The sequence below is a fragment of the Syngnathoides biaculeatus genome, chromosome 17 (assembly GCF_019802595.1).
Source record: "Syngnathoides biaculeatus isolate LvHL_M chromosome 17, ASM1980259v1, whole genome shotgun sequence".
NCBI lineage: Eukaryota > Metazoa > Chordata > Actinopteri > Syngnathiformes > Syngnathidae > Syngnathoides > Syngnathoides biaculeatus.
Window position 1 is genome coordinate 10542023 of NC_084656.1, and position 22212 is coordinate 10564234.

At 40.4% G+C, this 22212-nt stretch overlaps 5 protein-coding genes across 7 annotated transcripts in view; 2 read left to right on the top strand and 3 right to left on the bottom strand.

Moving 5' to 3' along the window:
• dym (dymeclin) overlaps nt 1–336 on the bottom strand; it is a 57307-nt gene extending 56971 nt beyond the window's left edge. The window contains exon 1 of one of the 2 annotated variants that reach the window (XM_061800453.1): nt 59–336. The gene's annotated coding sequence lies outside the window, so the exon portion shown is untranslated. The remainder of the gene's footprint in view (nt 1–58) is intronic. The other variant, XM_061800452.1, reaches the window with a different exon arrangement.
• Nucleotides 337–1879: 1543 nt separating this feature from the next.
• On the bottom strand, nt 1880–3067 carry LOC133490425 (UPF0729 protein C18orf32 homolog). Of its 2 annotated transcripts, none has more exons than XM_061800458.1 (3): nt 2932–3067; nt 2420–2623; nt 1880–2341 (listed from the first exon to the last, which is right to left on the bottom strand). In XM_061800458.1, the coding sequence occupies exons 2-3, from the start codon at nt 2600–2602 to the stop codon at nt 2276–2278; spliced, it is 249 nt and encodes an 82-aa protein (XP_061656442.1). In that variant the 5' UTR covers nt 2603–2623; nt 2932–3067; the 3' UTR covers nt 1880–2275. The 2 variants fall into 2 exon arrangements, with proteins under 2 accessions (XP_061656442.1, XP_061656443.1); XM_061800459.1 differs by having other exon boundaries at nt 2918–3055.
• On the top strand, nt 2962–7811 carry rad1 (RAD1 homolog (S. pombe)). The gene is made up of 7 exons (XM_061800457.1): nt 2962–3100; nt 3792–3993; nt 4070–4178; nt 5451–5608; nt 6105–6205; nt 6283–6381; nt 7417–7811. The coding sequence occupies exons 2-7, from the start codon at nt 3799–3801 to the stop codon at nt 7592–7594; spliced, it is 840 nt and encodes a 279-aa protein (XP_061656441.1). The 5' UTR covers nt 2962–3100; nt 3792–3798; the 3' UTR covers nt 7595–7811.
• A 654-nt stretch (nt 7812–8465) lies between these two features.
• bxdc2 (brix domain containing 2) lies at nt 8466–13287 on the bottom strand. Its single transcript, XM_061800455.1, has 10 exons — nt 12985–13287; nt 12710–12821; nt 12594–12637; nt 10966–11036; nt 10837–10886; nt 10685–10758; nt 10536–10586; nt 9117–9218; nt 8902–9030; nt 8466–8819 (listed from the first exon to the last, which is right to left on the bottom strand). Exons 1-10 carry the CDS (start codon nt 13135–13137, stop codon nt 8574–8576), a joined length of 1032 nt encoding a protein of 343 aa, XP_061656439.1. The 5' UTR covers nt 13138–13287; the 3' UTR covers nt 8466–8573.
• Nucleotides 13288–13421: 134 nt separating this feature from the next.
• Nucleotides 13422–22212, top strand: dnajc21 (DnaJ heat shock protein family (Hsp40) member C21). Its single transcript, XM_061800454.1, has 12 exons — nt 13422–13800; nt 13882–13975; nt 15179–15302; nt 15381–15512; nt 16144–16448; nt 17152–17312; nt 18284–18383; nt 19433–19621; nt 19703–19751; nt 20840–20997; nt 21070–21157; nt 21834–22212. The coding sequence occupies exons 1-12, from the start codon at nt 13704–13706 to the stop codon at nt 21996–21998; spliced, it is 1662 nt and encodes a 553-aa protein (XP_061656438.1). The 5' UTR covers nt 13422–13703; the 3' UTR covers nt 21999–22212.

Genomic DNA, 22212 nt, shown 5'->3' on the forward strand with positions numbered 1-22212 from the left:
TGTTGTTATGACAGCTAACGCTAGCTGCCAGTTCACATCAGATGGCGGTTTATTTTACCTGTCACAAACGCTCCTAGCAGCTTCCGAGGCTCTCTTCGCGAGTGTAAAGGCAAAATAAGTCCACCCGGCGTGATGCTAGTTAAAGCTACTAATGGCTACTATCTGGGGGTATATTAAAAACGTATAGGATTCAATTGCGGAGGAATTTCAGAGCGAGTGGAAGTTTTAATCTACCAACTCCATCGCCTCCATGTTTTCCACGTCGCGACCTCCTAGCGTCGTGGCGTCATGAAGGGCGTTCACTTGCGTCGTGACGTCTTACTACGTTGAGGGACAGCTCAGAAGTTTTTGAACATTTTCAATGTTTAATTGAAAAAAAAAAAAATCGAACATTTTCAATTTACTACCGAGTGCTGTTTTTACGGTGACAATGTAACCCGACTTTTTCCGTAAATTACAGACATCCATTATTACAGTAAAAAAAAAAATGTTGAAGTTCTCGGACACAAAGCTAAAAAAAAAAAACCCAAAAAATAATAATTTGAAGAAGAGTAAGTAGCCTACAGCAAAACAGCGGTAACTGGGGGTGTCTTCTTTTGAGGGGGCTTCATGCAACCGCAAGAAAGCGTTTCAGATGAGCGGGGAAAATCACTAATGTGATATGTGTAATGTGTATCGTGTTAACGCGTGGGAGAAATATCAGTAGTGTGTGGTCAAGATTTCTCAAAGAGTTTCTCGGACCCACAGTTGGCAAATATTGCTGACGTGCGTTTGTGTTGCGTTAATGAGTGGGGGGTGTTTGTGTGGTGTTTATGAGCGCTTGAGGAGTTTGTGAGCAGAAAAATAAAATCAGTTATGTGTGCGACAGCATTTCAGAAGTGTGTGAAGTAGTTTGGAATGACATAGAATGGCCCTTGTAACATATGCCCTGTTTGTGTCAGTCGGAACACACTGAAGCCTATCACAAACCTATGCAACACAGTAGTGAAGAAACACTGGTGTTAATAAATAAATCAATAAAATGGACATATATCTAACATTCAAATGAAATAACATTAAATATTGTGGTAACGGAGCATGCTTTCTTTTTTCAGCATGTACAATGCCTTCACAGATGTGCAAGTTACTCATCCTTTGGGCACCAACGCATCTCCGTAGTATCAAAGATGCTGTCTTTTGAACTTTGCACTGAAAACAATCCAAATTTCGCTTTTCCTCTGGCCCAGAGGACACAACATGCATGGTTTCCAAAAACAATTTCAAATGTGGACTTGTCAGACTATAGCACACTGTTCCTTTTTGCGTCAGTCCATATGAGATGAGCTGGGCCCCCAGAGAACTCAACATCGTATCTGGGTGTTGTTGAGATATAGCTTTTGCTTTACATGGCAAAGTATTAACTGGCATTTGTGGATGTCAAAGGTTTACCACATCATGTTCTTCTTGAACAAAATTTTTAAATTGGATTCACTTTAAAATATTAAAGTGAGAAGTGACACAGGCAAGCAGATGCGTTTAGTCTGGACCATTTTCAATTGTACAAAAATCAAGCTGAAGCTAGTGAACAAAAACTAGGATAAATATTGGTTACAAAAAAAAAGTTTAAAACCCTATCGTATGAAAACAACGCCATACAAAAACGGAAGTTCCATTGTATATCTAATGATATAATGCAAAAAACACAAATCAAACCAAACAAAAAAAAATGTTAATTGTTAAAATTATTTGTTGTGTATTCAATAGAATACAGTTTGAAAAGATTTTGCAAATCAGTGTTTTTAATTTAATTTACATTTCACACAACAGAACATCCCAACTTAAATGGAATTCAGGTTTGTATTTCGATTTTCTTATTCTAAAAATATTAAACACCACTAAGTATAATGCAGAGCTTGTTTTTATATCGTGCTCGAGGATACTTCTTTTTATACAACCGCAGAGAACACTAACCATTCACAATCAAATAAGTTGAAAATTGACACGCACACAAGAAAATCTCAACCTGTTAAAAGTAGTCCAAAATAATGTTTCTTGAGGACATTTTGTTGCCTTCATTTCATAAGAAGTCTGAAATTAATACACATTAATTCACTTTATATACATAATTTATTTTCTTCAACATCATGTTTGACCTTGATAAAAAAATGTTATAAGATGTAATATTCAGAATTGTGACAGAATTACTAATCTAATAAATGGCATCTATAACATTATGAATCCAGTATTAGAAATATTTACAGTTGTATAGATGTGATATGACAAGCAGTTAGAAGGATTAGTCTGTCTTCTTATCGCCCGCGACAGTGGATCCATTAGCTGTAACCTCTCCATTGTGTTCAAGCTGAAAACAAGAATGAGTGAATTCTTTTTATTATTATTATTATTTAATTGGATGTGGTAACTTCATTCTCCATCTTACCCCCTTGGATGCCTTATTACACCTCTCACCCATAGCTGGGTCACCGGTGCCGGACTCTTGGACTGCTTTTTTAGGCCAAAATGTATTGATGAAGGGTGAAATGAAAGGATAGATGAAGGGCTCTAGGAACCTTTTGTAGACCCACAACAGAACAGGGATGACAATGCAAGGGATGCACACCATGGCTACAGCAAAGCGAAGACCCTGTAACACGGAAAGATAATGTCGATAATCCTTACAGTCGTATTGCTGCTTCTTTCAAAGCTGTAGTAATTCACAGGCTAGATTACGAATATATTAACTCATTTAATACAAAGGTTTCTCATTTAATCGTATACATTGGCGTTTGTGCTAATCGACCGTATATGTTTACGTTACTGTTTAGCGAGAATTACGTCACAGGACTAGCTGCGAGGCTAAAGCTAAAGTCATATTGCCAGACACTTTGGTGTTAAAATTGGGTTACACAGCTAAGTAGTGAAGGTAATCACGTATTACCGAAGCTGTCTAACCTTTTGGAGATGAAAAACCACAATCGGGTGCTCACAGGTTATCGATCACGTGAAGCGAATGCTCGCGAATCCAATAAGCATGCGCAAATGAAGTTCCGGACAAGCGGAAGTAAGGCGGAAGTAGTACTTCTCAAAAACGGAACCAAATGGATGTCTGAATTTTTAGAACGTGAGTGACTTGTAATCATTTATTTTTACATTTTCATGCCGTTAGCGCTAATTTAATTAGTGGATATTGTCAAATTAGCTTTTGCTTGCTGTTTTGCGTGTAAGCGCATTTCCGTGAGCAAATGTGAATTAGCTTTGTGAAAGCGTCGCTTGCGTTGTTGTTGTAGCGCTTCAAAAGTTGACTCAAAATCTATTCGTGTGTGTTCGACCGATTGCTTGGCAACTACTTTTTGGCATCCAATGAAGACTAACGCTCATGAAAACTCACAAGTGACGTGAATGACCCATCGTTGTAGCTAAAAACGATCCTTAAGTATGGTTGAAAATTCTAGTTTCTTGGGTTTTCCTGGTTTGCCTACACACCGAAATAGTGGCATTCTTAAAGAATATACTGTAAATAGTTTGTTTTACCATGACGATCAGGGCAGAGCGGTGGGGATTGTAACTACTTAAAGAGCAGTGCACTCCTGTTGTAAGAGAAAAAGAAAGCACTCAAAGACCTTAAATAGTTTCACTAGTTTCACTCATAAGGCAGAACGTCATCACCGAGCTGCTGAACTACACTTGTCAATTGATGGATTGGATCTGTGCATGCAGGAGACACATTATACCACCACCCATACCAAATACCTTTATGTCACAATTTGACAAAATTCACAACAGTGTCATATTTAGCGGTTCTTTCTTTTTAGTGCGACAATGCCGCTATTGACGGAGTTGCAGGGCAACGATGAACAATATGTGTTGTTGGCCTGCTTGGACAATGCACGCAATCTGTCCAACATCCTGAAAGCCATTGCATTCAAAGACCATGCCCTCTTCACTGCCACATCCAACGGTCTCAAAGTCACAGTAGAGGACTCAAAATGTCTTCAAGCAAATGCCTTCATCCAGGTTTGTTTGTTTTCAAAAATCCTTTGTTTTCAGGATTGTTGAATTTTGATGTCAGGATGTTGGCTTTTTATTTCAGGCTGAAATCTTCCAGGAGTTTACTATCAAGGAAGATATGGTATCATTGCAGATCAACCTCACAGTTCTGCTGGATTGTCTCAGTATTTTTGGAGGAAACACAGTACCAGGTGTCTGTTTAGTTACAGATTTTAGTCAGGGGTGTCAAACAGCCCACAGACCAGAACCAGTCCATCAGGGGTTCCTATCTGGCCACGAGGAATGGAGAACAAATTGACTGCTTTTTTTCAGTAAAACTATTGTTGCTAATGTTGTCCACCGAGAGGTGCAGTGACCATCCATCCATCTTCTAGTGCTTTTCTGGGTTGGGTTGTGGGGGCAGAAGGTAGGAACATAGATTTACGGGTAAATTGAGAGCTTCGCCTTTTGTCTTAGCTTCTTCTTTACCACAACACAGCGATACAAAGTCCACATGAATAGATGCTGGACTGATCTGTCTGTCAATCTCTCTCTTGTTCCATTCCACCCATCACTCGTGAACCTCCAATCATGTCCTTACAGGTCTCACTATTATTGCTCACATGAGCATTAAAATCCCCCAACAGAGGAGTCCCCAGCGGGACGACTCTCTAGCAACCCCTCTAAGGATTCCAAAAAGGGTGGGTACGCTGAACTGCTGTTTGGTGCCTAGCCACAAAACAGTCAGGACCCGTCCCCCCACCAGGAGGTGGAGGGAGACTACCTTCTCGTCCACTGGGGTGAACCCCAATGGACAGGTGGCAAACCGGGAGGCAAAAAGTATACCCACACCTGCTCGGTGCCTCTTACCGTGGCCAACTGCAGAGTGGAGCAGAGTTAAAAAAAAGTTACTATTTATTGACCATTTAGTTAGTACTTCAGTAATATATTTAATGTAATTTTTATTCCTAGCAAAGTAATGCTATTCATGTGGCACAACTTGAAGCAAGCATCGGCAGGTGGAGATGGGCATGAGATTTTAGTTAAATTTACCTTTTTTCTTTCCTTTTGTTGTTTTGGCCTCCAACTTCTCAAATTTATATATTAAAATGTTGTGGAATGGTGTAAAGGTTTTTTTTTCCTGAAAAAAATGTTGCCTGATTGTACTCTATTGTACAGTGTTTGGAGATTGGTTAATTTGTGTTAAAATAAAAAAAAAAATCTCTGGGGGCCCAAGGGATCCCCCAGTATTCCCCTCCCCCTGTTTTTTTTTTTTTTTTTTTTTTAAATCCCTTTGGTGTTTGTATGTCTGTTATCAAGCCAATATCTCGGGCCACCGCACTTGAGTGAATGTAGCACACAAACTTGTGAATTTGACACTCCTGGCTTATAGTATCTTATCGCTTATCGACAGCAGCTGTCTAAAGTATCCATACTGTTGTATTGATGTGATCTATTTACAGTACCTGTCATTTTTGCTTCAGGCGTGTCAACTGCCCTCCGACTATGCTACAGAGGCTACGGTTACCCCCTGACCCTGTTCCTGGAGGAGGGTGGCGTGGTGACTATTTGCAAGATCAACACGCAAGAGCCAGAGGAGCCAATTGACTTTGAGTTCTGCAGCAGCAACGTCACAAATAAGGTGGAGGTCAAACAACGGGATGCGAGCAGGACCCCCGATATCAATGCAGATTGGTAGCAGTGATGGAAAAAGTGTTGTGATCACAATACAACTGGAATTCCCTTATCACAATGTTGTAGCTTAGAGAGGAAAGTGATACACTGTCCTGGTTGGTTAGTACAATTATGGATAAAATAAGTTCAGTGTACATAATGCACCTATAGTGCATTGCTGGTAGCCTAACAACGAGAGGTATAGAATGTATACAGTAAATGGAGCTTTTAAGTCATACAGTGAAGATACACGTCTCCCAAGCAGTCTCGTGCTATCAGTTAAATCTATTTTCAGATTTGAATGGGTGTTAATGCGATAATGTTACCTAAAAATTGTTCAGGAATAACATATATAGTACTCTTATTAGTCACGCAAAGATCCAGTAGTTTAATTCTGGAATTAATTGATTTACTTGATTATTACTTCTTATAGGTAGATATAGATGATTTGTTTCTGTTTAAAGGTGATCCTGATGTCTGAGGGTCTGAGAGAGGCTTTTTCTGAACTGGACATGACCAGTGAAGTGCTGCAGATCACCATGTCCCCCAGCCAGCCTTACTTTCGGTCCAATCAACGTTTGACCTTTTTATTAAAAGCTATAGAACAAGAGCGTAGATTTCAATGCATCCTCTTTGCTACAGACTCTCGACGTTCGGCAATGCTGGAAGCGCTTTTTATGACTACTCCAAAGATTCTGACATGATGGAGCTGTTCCAATGCACTACCACGCAAAATAACAGGTTAGTGTAAGTGGATGAAGTACAGGGGTACCCCTACTTAGAGATTTAATGTAGATACAGTGACGTAAGATTTACAAGCAATTGCTTAGCTTTTTTATTTTTTGCATTGTTGCAAGCTCAAATTTGTGATATTGGCTAGCTAAAAAAACCTGACAAAAGAATAGGTCTATATGTTGTGTATGATATCTTTCCATAAAAGTACCCTCAATTACAAGTTAATTCCCGTAGAACATTTCCACCCATTTTCCATACCACTTATCCTCAGTAGAGTCATGGGTGTGCTGAAGCCTATCCAAGCTGTCTCTGGCCAAGAGGCAGGGTACACCTTAAACTGGTCGCCAGCCAATCGGAGTACACATATAAATAGCCATTCGCACCCACATTCACACCTATGGGAAATTTAGTTTTCAATTAACCCACCATGTACATATGTTTTTGGAATGTGGGAGAAAACCATAGCACTCAGGAGAAAAAAAAAAAAAACAGGTATCGGGAGAACACACAAACTCAACACAGACCAGGCAGGATTTGAACCCCGGTTCTCAGAGCTGTGAGGTAGATGTGCCAACCACTTGTCAGCCGTGTCACCTGGGACATTTGCATTTTTAAATATTTCCAAAATAAATTGCCATGGAAAAAATTTTCCACCTCTGTAAACCAGTTAACACAAACTGTAAAAAAACAAAAAATGAAGAGGGGATGGCAGCAGGATAATACCATCCCCAATTGTTTTTGAGGAACTGCCGTAGTAATTATGTATTGGTAAAATTTTATTTGGTATTTAATTGCATTGCTCAGTGTTTTGAGCAGGCATACTGTATTTTCCTGTTTCCTGTTCAATAGCATTAATCACACTTTTGCTCTCTTTTAAACCGTACCCTTCTGTGGCATCACCAAAAATGCCAAAACAAAACAATTCATAACAGTTTCTGATATTCACTGAGCAAAAGCCTTCCAAGGTTTACTAATCTTGTATTTAACACCCAAGAAATATTTTCCCCAAAATGTTATGACATTAACGGTGTGTCCAAACAGGTACAAGATGGCCCTGCTCAAGCCGTCCACCAAAGCACTGGCATTGTCCTGCAAAGTGTCTGTGAGGACCGACAGCAGGGGTGTCCTGTCGCTGCAGTACCTGGTGCGCAATGACGATGGACAGATCTGCTTTGTGGAATACTACTGCTGTCCTGATGAGGAAGTGGATGATGACTGATTTATTTAAACAAGATGTTTGGACAAGTACATTTTGGACGAAATTTGTTTCAAGCTAATTGAAGTTGTTATTCATTCTAGCGATTTAATTTTCTGCATTATTCTTTCTGTATATATTTGTATATACTGTACCTAGATGTATTATAACAGGCCATTGTATTTCCAAGGATTTTGATAAAAATCTGTACACACAAAAATAAAAAACCTCACAAACGTGGCGTCTGTTGGTTTCCAAATTTTTGTTCACGAGAAGATGCGGTAACTGCAGTTGATCTATATTGCTAATTTGCACAAGTCAATGAACATACAGTAGCGTACTTACACGAATTGTATACCGCCCATATCCATTTAGTCTTGTTTTGATGAACTGTAGCAATTGGTCATCAATAGAAACATTTAACAGCATTAACTTTGAGCAATGCCTATTGTGTTATAAATTTGTAATAGACTATGGAGATGCTGTACTTATGTCCAGCCAAAATCATTTGGAAATCTTGGAAAGGGGAAACCACAATCATCCAAATGAGATGACAAATAATTGTATCAGTTCATCTCTTGCATAGAGCTTTACAACTGTGGTACATGTCTTGGTCCTGACATGTCAGCACAATATGACTCAAGCAATAACTGGCTGACAAAATGAACACCTCAAAGTTTGCTAAGTCTTAAGGTGACGAGGCGAACTTGCCAAGCAGAAATTCGACCGAATGCTTGTCATGCATCAGAAATCCCTTTAACAATTATTTGAGAATTTTTTTTTTGTATATATAAAATGGAGTAGAAAATATTCATGCTTCCCCTGCTCCTTTCATTTTTTTTCCTCATTCAATCGCAAAAAATCGAATTTTGGTCCCATATTTTATTCCAAGTACTGTCCAAACCTTGAGTAGTAACTTTAATATGTTGCATTCACACATAATAAAAACAAATGAAGTGAATAAATGTGTTTTCTATTCTCGGTCATTGTTCACTCCCTCCAGTTACCTACGCCTCATCTGCATCCTGTTCCTTTTGAACGGTTTGCGAGACTTCTTTTTCTCTTTTGGCTCCGGTGCTTCAGTCTCGATGATCACAGGTTTTTCTGGCGCCGGCGTGTCAAAGACAATGTCTGTCACATCACTGATGACCTCCGGCTTAACTTGGGCCCTCTTTTCCTTTAGCGACTCCTTCACCATCTGCCTCTCGCGGACACGGGCCGCTGCCGCCAGACGGAGCTCACGCCGGTGCTGCATGGATAGGATATCATTTTAACTTTGTTAGATCTTTGACGTACAACTGTTTTGCAGTCACGTATAAAGTGGATATTACCATATTGGGTGACTTGAAGAGTGTGTTTTCATAGAGCGTGGGCCCCCCGAAGCTCCCCTGAAAAATCTTTATAAGATTGAGGACGAAGCGAGGTCCGATTTCCACCAGCGCCGCATCCTCCTCGATGATCTGGAAGCCACCAAAAGAAAATCCATCTATCCATTTTCTACAGTCAAATTTGACGAGGCCTTTTTCTAACGAAAGAGAAAAGTTACCTGGTAGTTCCTGAACCAAATCCTGTTGTCTGCAATGGTGAAGGTGATGATGTGGTCCACAAAGGGCTGGCTTTTAGGATGATACCGCGGCGTGGAAAATGTCTGCAACAAGACTACTAATTGATAATGCCCATTCACTTTGATGACTCCTATTTGGTACAGCTGAGATAAGGATCATCTCAAAAATGCACAATTGGACTATGTCAGACTACTGTAATAAAATCCTGTGTTCTGATACCACCACATCCAATGTTTTACAATCACTGAGCTTTATCTTGTCAAACCAAGTGCGACTGAATATATTCATCACCGTGGATATGACAACACACGTGGATCTTCCCCTGAAAAAAAATCCTTCTACAGAAAAGACGATTGAGAGCATCCTGTGCAGCAGCAACACCGTGTGGTACGGCGCCTGGACCACCTACTGCCACCACATCCTGCTACACACTGTGAAAGCACCTGATCATTGGTGTCTCTCCCCTCTCTTCTGTACATTCATCACACACGTCTCACCCGCAAGGCAACCAGATCACAGGTGGCCCCAGTCACCCACCACACCGTTTCTTCAGACTGCTGCCATCAGGGAGGTGACTGCAGAGCCTTTGGGCCAAAACCTTCAGGCTCAAAGACAGTTTCTTTCACCAGGCAGTCAGGATGCACAACTGCCTCTCCGCTTTGCCCCATTACCCCTCACATCACCCATCAGCACTGACTCTAGACCATAAATTCGGCTCATGGAAAAACCGCACTTTACCGTTGCAGGACTGTGTATATTACCCAACGGATTATTCTATTACACTGTTTGTGACTATAATATACTGTCCACAATACTCAACTGTGTGCATTGCTGCTCATAATGTCAATATATATGAGAAATACAGTTCGTCTTAACTTAGCCTGATTGACCAAATTGTTTATATCTATAGTATAGTGCACTATGCACATATTTTAGACAGAACAGTTTATCCATCCATTTTCTGAGCTGCTTATCCTCACAAGGGTCTCGGGGAGTGCTGGAGGCTATCCCACCTGTCAATGGGCAGGAGGCGGGGTACATCCTGAACTGGTTGCCAGCCAATCGCAGGGAGCATAGAGACAGACAACAGTTGCATTCACAATCACACCTAGGGGCAATTTAGAGTGTCCAATTAATGTTACATGTTTTTGGGATGTGGGAGGAAACCATAGTGCCCGGAGAAAACCCACGCAGCCACAGGGAGAACATGCAAACTCAACACAAGGAGGGCTGGGATTGAATCTGGGTCCTCAGAACTGTGAGGCCAACGCCTTCCAGCTGATCCACTGTGCCACCTCAGAGAAGTTCATTTATTTATTTGCATTTCTTGTAACATCATTGGCATCGGCCCTGAAAAAAATCTATCACTAAAATCATCTGCCATGAGAGGTTGTACCAACCTGTATGAAAAGCTCCTTCAGTAAAGCAAAGTGGGCTTCCTTGTCAAATGTCTGTGTGGGGGGGTGGGGGGGGTGGTGGTGGTGGGGGGAGACAAAATTCAGTGAAGCCTTCCTACTCTGACAGCCAACTTGTTTCTGGCAGTACTCACGGGATCAAAGGATAAAAGTGGCCTGGATCCTTTCAGGCAGTTTCCTGTCATCTTGAGTTCAGCCAGGGTATGAACTGGAAAGAAGTTTACATTTTTTACATTACTCCTGGCTACTCATTGTAATAATCAGAGTGAAGCACAGTCCCACTCACTATTTTGAACCAGGAACTTTGCAGAGGGGCCATGGGGACTATTTGATATCCTGCATGACAAGAATGTCTTTAATCCCGTTTTGAGGAAAAAGATGTTTAATATCTCAAAAGTAAAAGGTGATATTATACCACATATAGAGGTCCTGTTTCTTCTTGGCTTCAAAAAAGAGGCACTTGTTGCAGTTTTTGATCTCGCACACCTACAAGAAAAAATAATAATTTGTATCAATTAATTTATCCATCCCCTTTTTCTCTCGTCCTCATTCAGGTGGCTAGTGAGCTACAACTCATCCCAGCTTTGAACTCATGACAGGGCTTGACACTGCGGCCAATTTGGTCACATATGCAACCCTTTTTCCTGCTTGTCTGATCAAAAATTCCGTCATCCCATTTGCGCAGGTGCATGTTTTTATTTTATATAGTTGAAAGTCTTTTTTGTTTTGTTTTTTTGTCTCTTTTGGTAAAAGTGACGTATGATGGCTAAAAAGACTTTGGAAACTTATCGGTGCTCATTTGATGTTTCAAGAAACCATTACGACAAGAAGTGTGCTTTGATCGACAATATTGACCCATATGCCTTCGAGACACAAATGGAGTACACAACTATGGGTGTCGGTAACCTATCCAGACATCGTCCACTATCTCTTTTCTCGTCAAGCGCTTCTACTGTGGACCAACAAAAGAATTACAAAAGATCTGGAGGGCTACAACCAATTCATCAATGGCTGGGTTTGTCATGCAGCGGTATCCATTGTAAGCACACTGCTAAGGTTAGTGTACCGTGTGATTATAGTCAGCGTTGTGTTAATTATGTTGATTATACCAACGAAAGAGGTGTAGATTATTATTTTCGCTTTTGTTACCGAGGGAAAGAGAGAGAGGATCAACCGGGACGAGTCTCAAGTGGAGCCCGCACCTTTTTCTCCACTTCCACAGCTACATTTTCAACTCGACTCACGAAACAGCTAGCGGTGCGGTAACTCGTTTTCGCAAACTTATTATAATAAAACAGAAAATACAGATTTTAGAGACGAGCATTGCATTCACATACGAGTGTTGTGCTTGGGTGCTAGATTGGCTCTGCTAATACGAGACAGCCACAGTTGTAGCCGTTTGGTTGCTAAATGCTCCATTTTCTCGCACTGGTTCTTGATCACAGCTGGCAGTTGAAAGAAAGACACTTTACAACACCTGTTTGAGTGACCAATAACATAGCAGTGTACCTCCATTCATACGCCTTTCTGAAATGATTCCTGCTTAGTTACGTGTGTTTACGTGAATTCACCAAACCAAGATGGCGCCCGCGTTCCAAATCGGAAGGTGTGTGTCGTCAGTCGAAAACAGTCTATTCATCTAGAATACTGGCAAGCACACTAGCTAGCCTGCACATACCTTGTAAACTCCAGTAAGCTGGTAAACTCTGCTCGCTGCAAGTCACCTACAGCTAATGTTTTTACATACATGAACATAATCAATGGTCCTTCACTTGTCATGGGAATAAAAACCAAAGGTTGTTTTCTCAACTGACGTCACACGTGATTGTCTCAAAATTACAAGGCTGTGTGCATCTGGGTATTTGTGTGGGGGTGCTTAATTTGTCTGGTTTTCACTTCTCTTCTTATTACACACAGTCGTGTGCAGAGGTTTACTAATTCAGATTTGTTAAGTTTACTACATTCATAAACAATTGTCAATATATTTAATTACATTTATTAACAATTTTATAGCCAGTTTATTATATGCATGAAAAAACTCACCTCGTTAATAACAAATAGTTTGTCTTTTCTGTCCATTTTGGTATCTAATGGGGATTAAAAAAAACATGATTATAATACTAATAGATTTGAGAATCACAAATGTACGCATATCCGACCTGCTTTCGAATGTGGCATCAAGTTCCTTAGGTCTTGCATCAAGTGTCTGGTTCGAAAGTTAATGCCTCTCGAAGAGAAGATGAGAACTCTTTCCTTGTTGATCCATTTGCCCTGCAAACAATTTAAATATAAAACAATCAAAACACGAAAAAAGAAGTTCCCCTCGAGACAACCTAATCATTCACAGGGCTAAACTTTATGAATTAGTTAGCTTCTCGTGAGCTAGCTAGGGCCCCATGCACCAAACAACAATCTCTTTGGCTCTTGTACCCACCATAGAAACAGGCGGTGGTGGAACGTTGATTTCATCCTTCTTCTCCTGTTGGTTGTCAGCGGGTGACTCGCCTCCTTCTGCAACATGTTTGGCTTTCTTTGCCTTTTTTACGCCGGGTAACCGTCCTCCACGTTTTCTCTTGAGAGCCGACATGATTGTTTGAGGACAACTCTCGCGTGACTGGACGCGGTTAGAGAGAGCGATGGCGCCCCAAACGGCGCCTAGATGCGGATGTCCTGACAAATTTTTGTTTTATTTGATCAGTTACCTTGACGAAATACGCAATAACTACATAAAAAAATATTTTAAATCGAAGAATCTCATGTTTGAGGAGGAACCTTTTTTAAACTGTTCGTACGGTTTGACTGACAATTCCGCATTTTGACAGAGGGAGCAGCAACGAGTTGTCGTTGTGTTTAATTGTTGAGCCGAGAAAGGGGGAATGATCGCGAGAGTTGGCTGCACGTTCGAAAGGCCGGTCTGTCACTTGTATTTTTGTAAATTTTATATTCCAGGATTTAATTGAAAACTTATTAAGATACAGAACAAGGTTTTCTTTTGTTTTTTTGCCGCAAATAAATAAATCATAACCCTAACCCTCTAAAAACGTATTTTTTTTTACCAACAGCAATGACGGTAGTTAGCATATGGAAGCTAGCTAAACGCTAACGAATGAATCCATTGAGTAGTAAATGTAATCGCTTAATAAAAGAACAACGATGAAGTGCCATTACGAAGTCCTGGGAGTGAAACGGGAAGCAAACGACGAAGATTTGAAGAAAGCATATCGTAAATTAGCCCTGAAATGGCATCCTGGTAAGTGGCAGAGGGGTCCCTACAAAGTATTTCAATCTTATGGTTGTGAATATATCAAATGATTGTTTTAAAACTCTCTAGATAAGAATTTGGATAAAGCCGAGGAAGCAGCTGAGCACTTCAAGCTGATTCAGGCAGCCTATGATGTCCTAAGTGACCCACAGGAGAGAGCATGGTAACTACTGTGTTGTTGACTCACTACAATCATAGGAGAGTAGGAAATACAAGCGTAGACGTTCGTGTGTAAAACACTTTTTATACATACTTGAGACTGATATTACTAAACACACTATAAATGGATTGAATCGTTAATGCCTATTCACTTTTAACTTTATGTTCAACAGAAAAACAGATACAAGTAGATTCTAATATTTGCATAACACGTATTTAAAAGCACGTAATTGTGTGTTTCTTTCGGCTTGTCCCTAAACTATTTAAAAACGTTTTTGAAACCATCAAATACACAATGTAAAACGAACGTAAATGAATTCATTTGTACACAGTTAAGAAGGCTGTGTGAGGACCTCTCTTATGTTGGGAACATTAACACTTCTTCCTTAGTTCTGGAATTAAAACCAATGTCTGGAGAAAGGATTTCCTCCAAATGTTCGTCTGCGCATTCATCAACCGCCGTGAGTGGCAATGTTGGCGAGGAGCCTTCTTGTGTGTCACAGGCTCCTAAGTGTGCTCAAATAAACTGAAAAAGTAGTGACACAGTTCATGGGGTGGTTCTCTTCAGTAGACTTGGTATGCAGAAGTGCAATGGAACACTTCAACTGGTTCCACTTTTAATATTTTCTGTCCTCTTGTGTACCTGGACACCACTTATGTACATCTCTGTGTAAAAGGTGTAATGGCAATTTTGAACAAGGCCGTCTTTGGAAACTAAAAAGATATATATATATAAATTTCCTCAAAAGGTCTTATTTTGGAGTTGGGGTAATTCTCACCCAACAACAACAATATAAAATGAGTAATATGAGTACTGCCACTTTAAAATATAGAACATTCCTTTTGTCGACATCGGCTAGACCAGGGGTGACCAAACCCGCGGCTCTATGTCTCCTAACGTGCGGAAGGCACAAAAGCATATCAAAGTGCGTGTGCACTCCAAGTAAGAGAAATAATAGCTATTGGTGAAATGACACACAGTGTCCCATGGAGGCAGGTAACTTGTCAAGCAAGCATTTTCAAACCCTGCTGACATCTCTACAGTTCACGAATGAGACAAAGTATTGTCCATGGGTTCATATGTTTAGGAGATATTGACTGGATGTCACCCCACAGGAACACAACATATTTCGTTAATGTACATTTTTCTTTAAGAATAAATAGATATGGGTTCGTATAGGAATGTTCCACCACCACTTTTTGTCAGGTATGACAATCACAGGGAGGCTCTATTGAAGGGCGGCCTGAGCGGCGACTACGAAGATGACAGCATCGACCTATTGCAGTTCTTCACCGTCACGTGTTATTCAGGCTTTAGTGATGACGACAAGGTTGGTTACACCAAGTAAGAAAAAAAAGACCTTTTGAAAATAGGAAAGCTAATTTTTTTTTGTTTTTTTTGTCCTCAGGGTTTCTTTGCAGTCTACAGGAATCTTTTTGAGTCTATTGTGAAGGAAGAGATGGAGCACGGAAAAGCAGAAGCCGACAATGAGGACGAGGACTTTCCTCCTTTTGGGGATTCTCAAAGTGACTACGATACTGTAAGTTTCTCTCAAACAATTTGACGATGTCCAGTGGGCCGCATTGTGCTCACCACTGATTACATATTTTTTGATGCTGTTTTTGAGTCAGATTTTATGGCAAATGCTTCTCACTTTGTCTTGTATCGAGATGGAGCTCTGTTTTAAATAAAGGTGGATAATTCACGATTTTTATAGTTACAACTTTTATATTGTTTCATTCATTTTCTGTACCGGATATCCTCACTGGGGTCACAGGTGTGCTGGAGCCTTTCCCAGTTGATTTTGGGGAAGAAGTGGGGAACACCCTGAACAGCCAATCGCAGGGCTCATATAAACAAACAACCATGTCTATCAATGGGCCATCAGAGTCTTCAATTAACCTATCACACTATTTTGGGATGGGGAGGAAATTGGTTCACCTATAGAAAACCCACACAGGGACTGGGAGAAGATGCAGACTCCACACAAGCAAAGCCGCCTTTGAACCCGGGTTCTCAGAACTGTGAGGCAGATGTGCTAACCAGTCGTCCACTGTGCTACCTAATACAAATATCTTGTTTCATTTGTATTTTGTCATTATTATTTATCAATATATTTATTGGTGTATAATTACTGATGACTTTTAAGCTTTGGTATTTCTGCAACGCAGGTGGTCCACGTCTTCTATGGGTACTGGCAGAGTTTTTGCACAAGGAAGAATTTTGCCTGGAAGGAAGAGTACGACACGCGCCAGGCGTCCAACCGTTGGGAAAAGCGTGCCATGGAGAAGGAGAACAAGAAGACCCGGGACAAGGCTCGCAAGGAGCGCAACGAGCTGGTACGCCAGCTCGTGGCCTTCATCCGCAAGCGTGACCGCCGTGTGCAGGCGCATCGCAAGGAAGTGGAAGAGCGCAACGCAGAAAAGAGCAGGAGGGCACAGGAGCTCAGGCGCAAGCAGAAGCTCAGTCAGGCCAAGTAAATATTATCTTTGGCAGCTTGGTTTGGTTGTGGTTATTGTGTCTGCCTGGGTTTGGGTTATGGCTCAGACTATTCCAGCGTCCTCACACATTTGCACAAAACATGAATGCTAGGTTATTTGAAGACTTTGACTTCCATAAGTGTGAATGTGAGTATGATTGCTTGCCTACATGTACCAAAGATTGGCAGGCAACCAGTGGTAACAGATCTCTGACCAAAAGTCATCTTTGAAAAGTCAAAATTGTTGCAAAAATTGCAAATCTGGTGACCAATCCTGGGTGTACCCTGCCTCTTACCCCATGTAAGCTGGGATAGGCTCCAGGTTACCCATGACCCAAATTAGGAAACGCTTGATCGAAAATGGATAGGATTTCTAGGAAAAGGCAGCACGATGTTACAGTGGATAGGATGTCTATGTCACAGTCTAGCAGTTCTGGGTTTGAATCCACTCTGGTCTTCCTGTGTTTAGAGTGTGTGTTTGTGTCTCAACGTAGTCTGGTTTCCTCCTTCATTCTAAAAACATGCATGTCAGGTTGATTGAAGATTCTAAAGGGAGAAAATGTGTGATTTATTTATTGTTTTTTTTTGACACCTGAAAGTGGTTGCCGACCAGTCAAGAGTGACAAGAAATGAGGACAAGGGCTATGTATAAAATGGATGGATGCATACTAATTAGCCTACATGTCACGTGTGTTCTAAGGCTGGCAGAGGAGTACAAGGAGCAAAGTTGGGCGGCCATGTCGGAGCTAGAGAAGGAGTTGCAGCAAATGGAGGCTCAGTATGGCGAGGAGTTTGGAGACGCTTCCGAGAGTGAGGATGAAGCGCTAGAAACACTACAGAAGACTGTTGAGGAGCGATTAGGTTCGTTGAGCTCTACATTCATCCGCGGGAGCCGCGGTTTATGATGGTCCTAATAGACTAGTGATTCCCAACCGTTATTGAGCCAAAGCATATACCTTACATCTGAAAATTCTCACGGCATGCCACCATACAAAAGTGTTACAATAAAGTGGATGCATAAGTCAACTATACATTTTCTTCCATCAAATAGAAGAACATTTATTTGTTTTGTCTTAATAGGCCTGTGCTATAAATAGTTGAACAAATATAAATTTTGTTGTAAAAAAATAATATTTTGACCAATTTGGAGAAATTTGATAATTTCCCACAGCACACCAAAACAGTTGTCACGACACACTGGTTGGGAACCACTGTAATAGATTAGGAGGTTTCATATTTCTGAGCTAGTTTGCTCTAAGGTGGTGGTGGTGGTGGGGGGGGGGGTATAGTAGTAGGTTGCCATGAGGACAAGAAGACATGCTCAATTATCATCACACATACAATTTTGCATTTGGTTATATTCTATATCTGGCCTAAATGTGTTTTTTCTCCAAACATTTATTGTAATTCTGACTTTACTACTACATAACTGTAGGTTAGTGACATGCTATGGTGTCTTCTGACTTAACATACAAGTTAGGGTTTCATCGGCGTCACAGAAGTTCATCTTAAATGGAGGACCCCCATTATGCATATATATTTTCCTTTGCAAGGTTTCCTGGCATATTTGGGATTAGCTTCTCACGGATTTACCTGTTTGCAGATTTATTGGCGGGAAATACTCTCCATTATTTGCAGAGGCCAAAATACCGTTATATAAAAGTGTTGCTTGGCTGCTGTCGAATGGCTTATTGGTACCAAGGAACTCTGCTGAAGTGGCTGACGAATGAACATCTTATACTGTAGTTGTTTTCACAAATTGCTTCTTCAACCCTCAGCCTCTCCCAATGAGTTTATTAATGTTCTTCGTCAACACACACATGATTGTACAGGTACACATGAAGACCAGGTAGATGCAGATGACATCAACTTTGATTATTATGATGATCTCTACTGCCCAGCCTGCGACAAGTCCTTCAAATCAGACAAAGCGTAAGTCTACCAGGATGAGTTTTTCATGTTTTTATCTACTCGAATCTCCAAAGTCACATACAATCTATTTGAAAGTTATTAAACAACATATGCACATTTTGCCACAGAAAATTATATACAGTTAATTAATCCAGCTTTTACCATGTCAGGCAAAATTTTAAAGCAAATACTTACAGAAACTCGCATTGATTAACTATGATTGGGAGGAAAAAAGCGAGTCGACTCCTCAAATGAGTCCAATGCGTATTTAAAAAAAAAAAAAAATAAAGTAAACCGCTGGGATAGGCTTTAGCCCCCGTACATGGAAGCGTGTTTCGGCCACACGTTAACCTACGTAAACCTCTGTGTGACCGACAGTGTATTTTCTTTTTTTAAATACGCATTGGACTCATATGAGTATAATGCATATTAAAAAAAAAAAAAAGTGTCCGGGAGAGGTTTACCAAAGTTTAACGTGTGGCCGCAACACACTTCTGTTTATGTTGGAGACGACTCCGTCTTTTTTTCTTTTTTAACGCATTGTTCTCAAATGAGCCAACTTGGCATTAGAAATACTTATTGGGAATTTGAGAAGAATAATTCCTACCTGAAATGAAGTGATCCCGACACAGTTATGTTTTTGGTTGGGCACCACCCATCAGGTTTACTTGGCGAAATCCATCGAATTTTTCTCGTCTTTTCAGCTGGTATTCTATAGAATGACCACTTTGAATATCTGTCTTGTCTGTTGTAAGAACAAACAGCACAGCAAGTCTCGGGCATTGTGAATATTCTGCTCCGGTTCAATGTCCACCACACTGTCGAGCAGCTCTTTTTGACCGGCAATATGGCGCTGTGAAAATTGTGACGTCACGTCCACGAGCTCTATATGGCTATAAGTTACATTTCCTGTTCTGTTTTTAACATCACATGAAAATGCCAAAAAGGACACTTATTGCTGTCCTTTGCAATTCTCGTCAGTGCCAACAGATGTTTCTGTTGGCCACGTTCCTGTTAACAATATTCTCCAGTTCTACGTAATAATTTACACCTCTCGCTACCTTTTAAAGGATGAAGAATCACGAGAAGTCCAGAAAGCACAAAGAAATGGTCACGTTGCTACGGGAACAGCTTCAAGGTGATGATTCACTCGCTCTGACCCTGGACCAGCAAGAGGTTGCCGCGCAGGAAAACAAATATATAGAGGCCCAAGAGGAGGAGGAAGAGGAAGAGGATGAGGAAGATCGACCGAGACAAAAGTTGGTCCTTGTGAGCAATATTAGCAGCACGTTTGCCCCCTTTTTTTTCCCAGTAATGTTGCCTTTCTCCAAACAACACAGATTGTCCAAAAAGCAGAAGAAAAAGAAGAGGCAGCAGAAAGCTGGCAGTGTGAGTTACCACCATAAGCCCCAACAATATTTTGTGATAGTCATCTTTTTTTCAAGCTCTTTTTTCCTAGAAATAAATGTATATATATTTTGGTATAACGTGTATATACCAATAATAATAATATGGTATGTACTACAATTTTTTTCTTTTGATGTTCCATCTAGCTATTCATTTTCTATGCCACTTATCCCCATTAGTATCTTGGACATGCTGGAGCCCATCCTTTTTTTTCTTTATTAAATAAAATGTACAAATATAGCGTTAACACTGCATCAAGACAATTCAGCATTCAAGATTTCACTTATTCGCAGATTTGAGGGTGACTCCTTGTGAAGGAATTCTGTACACCATATTTCTAAACTCCTAGGGACTGTGTTCGACTTTACAATGTGACAAATTTGTTTTCTTTATACCAACAGTACGTATACTGTGTTCCTTTGCTATATCTCGGTTCACGTATTGAGCATTCAGTACATTGCGTATTTTTTCAGCATAATCAGATCGAGCCGAAGTCAGCATATCGCAGACTGTGTTGTAATTTTTTATTGTGAAATATAAGCTTTCTAGTAAAAATATTACAACTGGAAAACAACAAGAACAGAAATAATTAAAACACATATTACAAGGAATAAAATCTACATAGTGTGCAATACCATTATGTACATTACTTTATGTTTAAGACTTTAAAATTGGTTTGAGTATAGGACCTATTTATAAGCTTCTCATAGAGGTTAATAGGAGTGTGGGGAGCATCATACAATTATTTATTTGGTTGATAATTTGCATATTACACCTATTGTGTGGTTGGTCCAGAATTTAACACCTGAGATTAAAAAGGGGATTGTTATACTGAAATACACTCCCCATTTTTGCTGAAATATCCTCCAATTGTGAAAAAAAGTGTGAATCTATGTAAACCCTGTAAACCTAATGGCCTTTAAAACGTGGGTAGATATTCTTTCATTAAAAAAATGAAGGCAGTGTATTTATGTCTTTTTTGGAGTTTGAAAATTTGTTGTAGTTAAAAAAACAAAACAAAAAAGCAAGCACACTTGCTTCATACTTATTATACCTGGCCTCTAATACAGAGCAGTCCAGTGGAGGAACATGATGAAGTAGAGAAGGTGACTTCAACCACAGATGGCAAGCATGTCCCTGAAGAGGATCCTGAAGACGTTCCGGACGACTTGTCGGGACCTACTGAAGCCAAGATTGAGGACCTTCTTCCTTCTGATGAATCCAAGAAGTAAGCGGTTTTGTTTAGGCTTTTCCATCGTTACGATACATACTGCATTAACCATTTCCTCGACTTACCCAGCGCTGTGAAGACCAAAGCCAAAAAGCCAGGTGGAAAAGATAAACCAAAGAACATCAAGGCACATTCGGGAGCAGAGCAGATTTCTGAGGTTGGTACAGGAACATAAGCAGGTTTTGTCGTTCAAATTGAAATCATTCCAATTGAAGTTCTCTAACTGTTGACGTGATGTGAGGTATTCCGATCGGATTTATACATGCGCACTACATGCAATCGCAACAACTGTATCGCATTTGAACATCGACATCAACGTCACGTCATTTACCAAGCTGGAGGTCAGTCATTATTTAGCATAGTGACTGTTTTAACACTTGAAAAAAAATAAAATAAATAAACAATAGCTTGATTAAAAACAAGTTACAAATTGCTCAAAACAACATCCGTTGCATACAAATTCCAGTTTGAAGCTGCCATATTTCCTTAGGTAAACGATTATATCACTGCATATTTACATCGAGACAAAGCATGCACAGACGGCAGAGGCCAGCACCATTCCACTTTACACTTTATATGATAAAGATTTGCCTCTGATTGGTTTTGGCAAAAGGAATTTTTCACCCCAGTGAAATTTGGATCTGTTTTGTTTATTCTGATTGAGGTGCTTATTTGGAGCACTTTCATTCTGTTTGGGCTTCTAAACTGATTGTAATCGTGATACAAGGCTCTATGTCAACCCCCCTTTTGTCAGACAGTGTAATTTCACTCCAGTCCTGTACGAGGTGGTAATGCAATTCCAAGCCAAGTAAACTTCTGTCTCCCTCCCCCAGAAAGTGGTAAAGCTGCGCTGTGTGACGTGCAATGATGAGTTCTCCACTAGGAACAAACTCTTTGATCACCTCAAATCCAGTGGCCACGCTTCGGCGCTCTCTTCCAATCCCGCACAGGCAGGCTCGGCCAGCCGAAGCAAGAAAGACAAAAGAAAGAATAGATGACAACAGTTTTGGTGGACTCCAATACAAGTGGACTGGCCCAGTCAGGCAAGGAACTGTTCCCAGAAATGGTCAGGAATGAGCTGAATTAATAACGATGTGTTCAAAGTAGCTGTTTTTATGGGCATCATCACATGCAGCATGGCTTGGATTGCAGTTCACTTCCTTTTGTCAACTCAACTTGTCCCAAAAAATAAATACAAATTACTTCACCGTT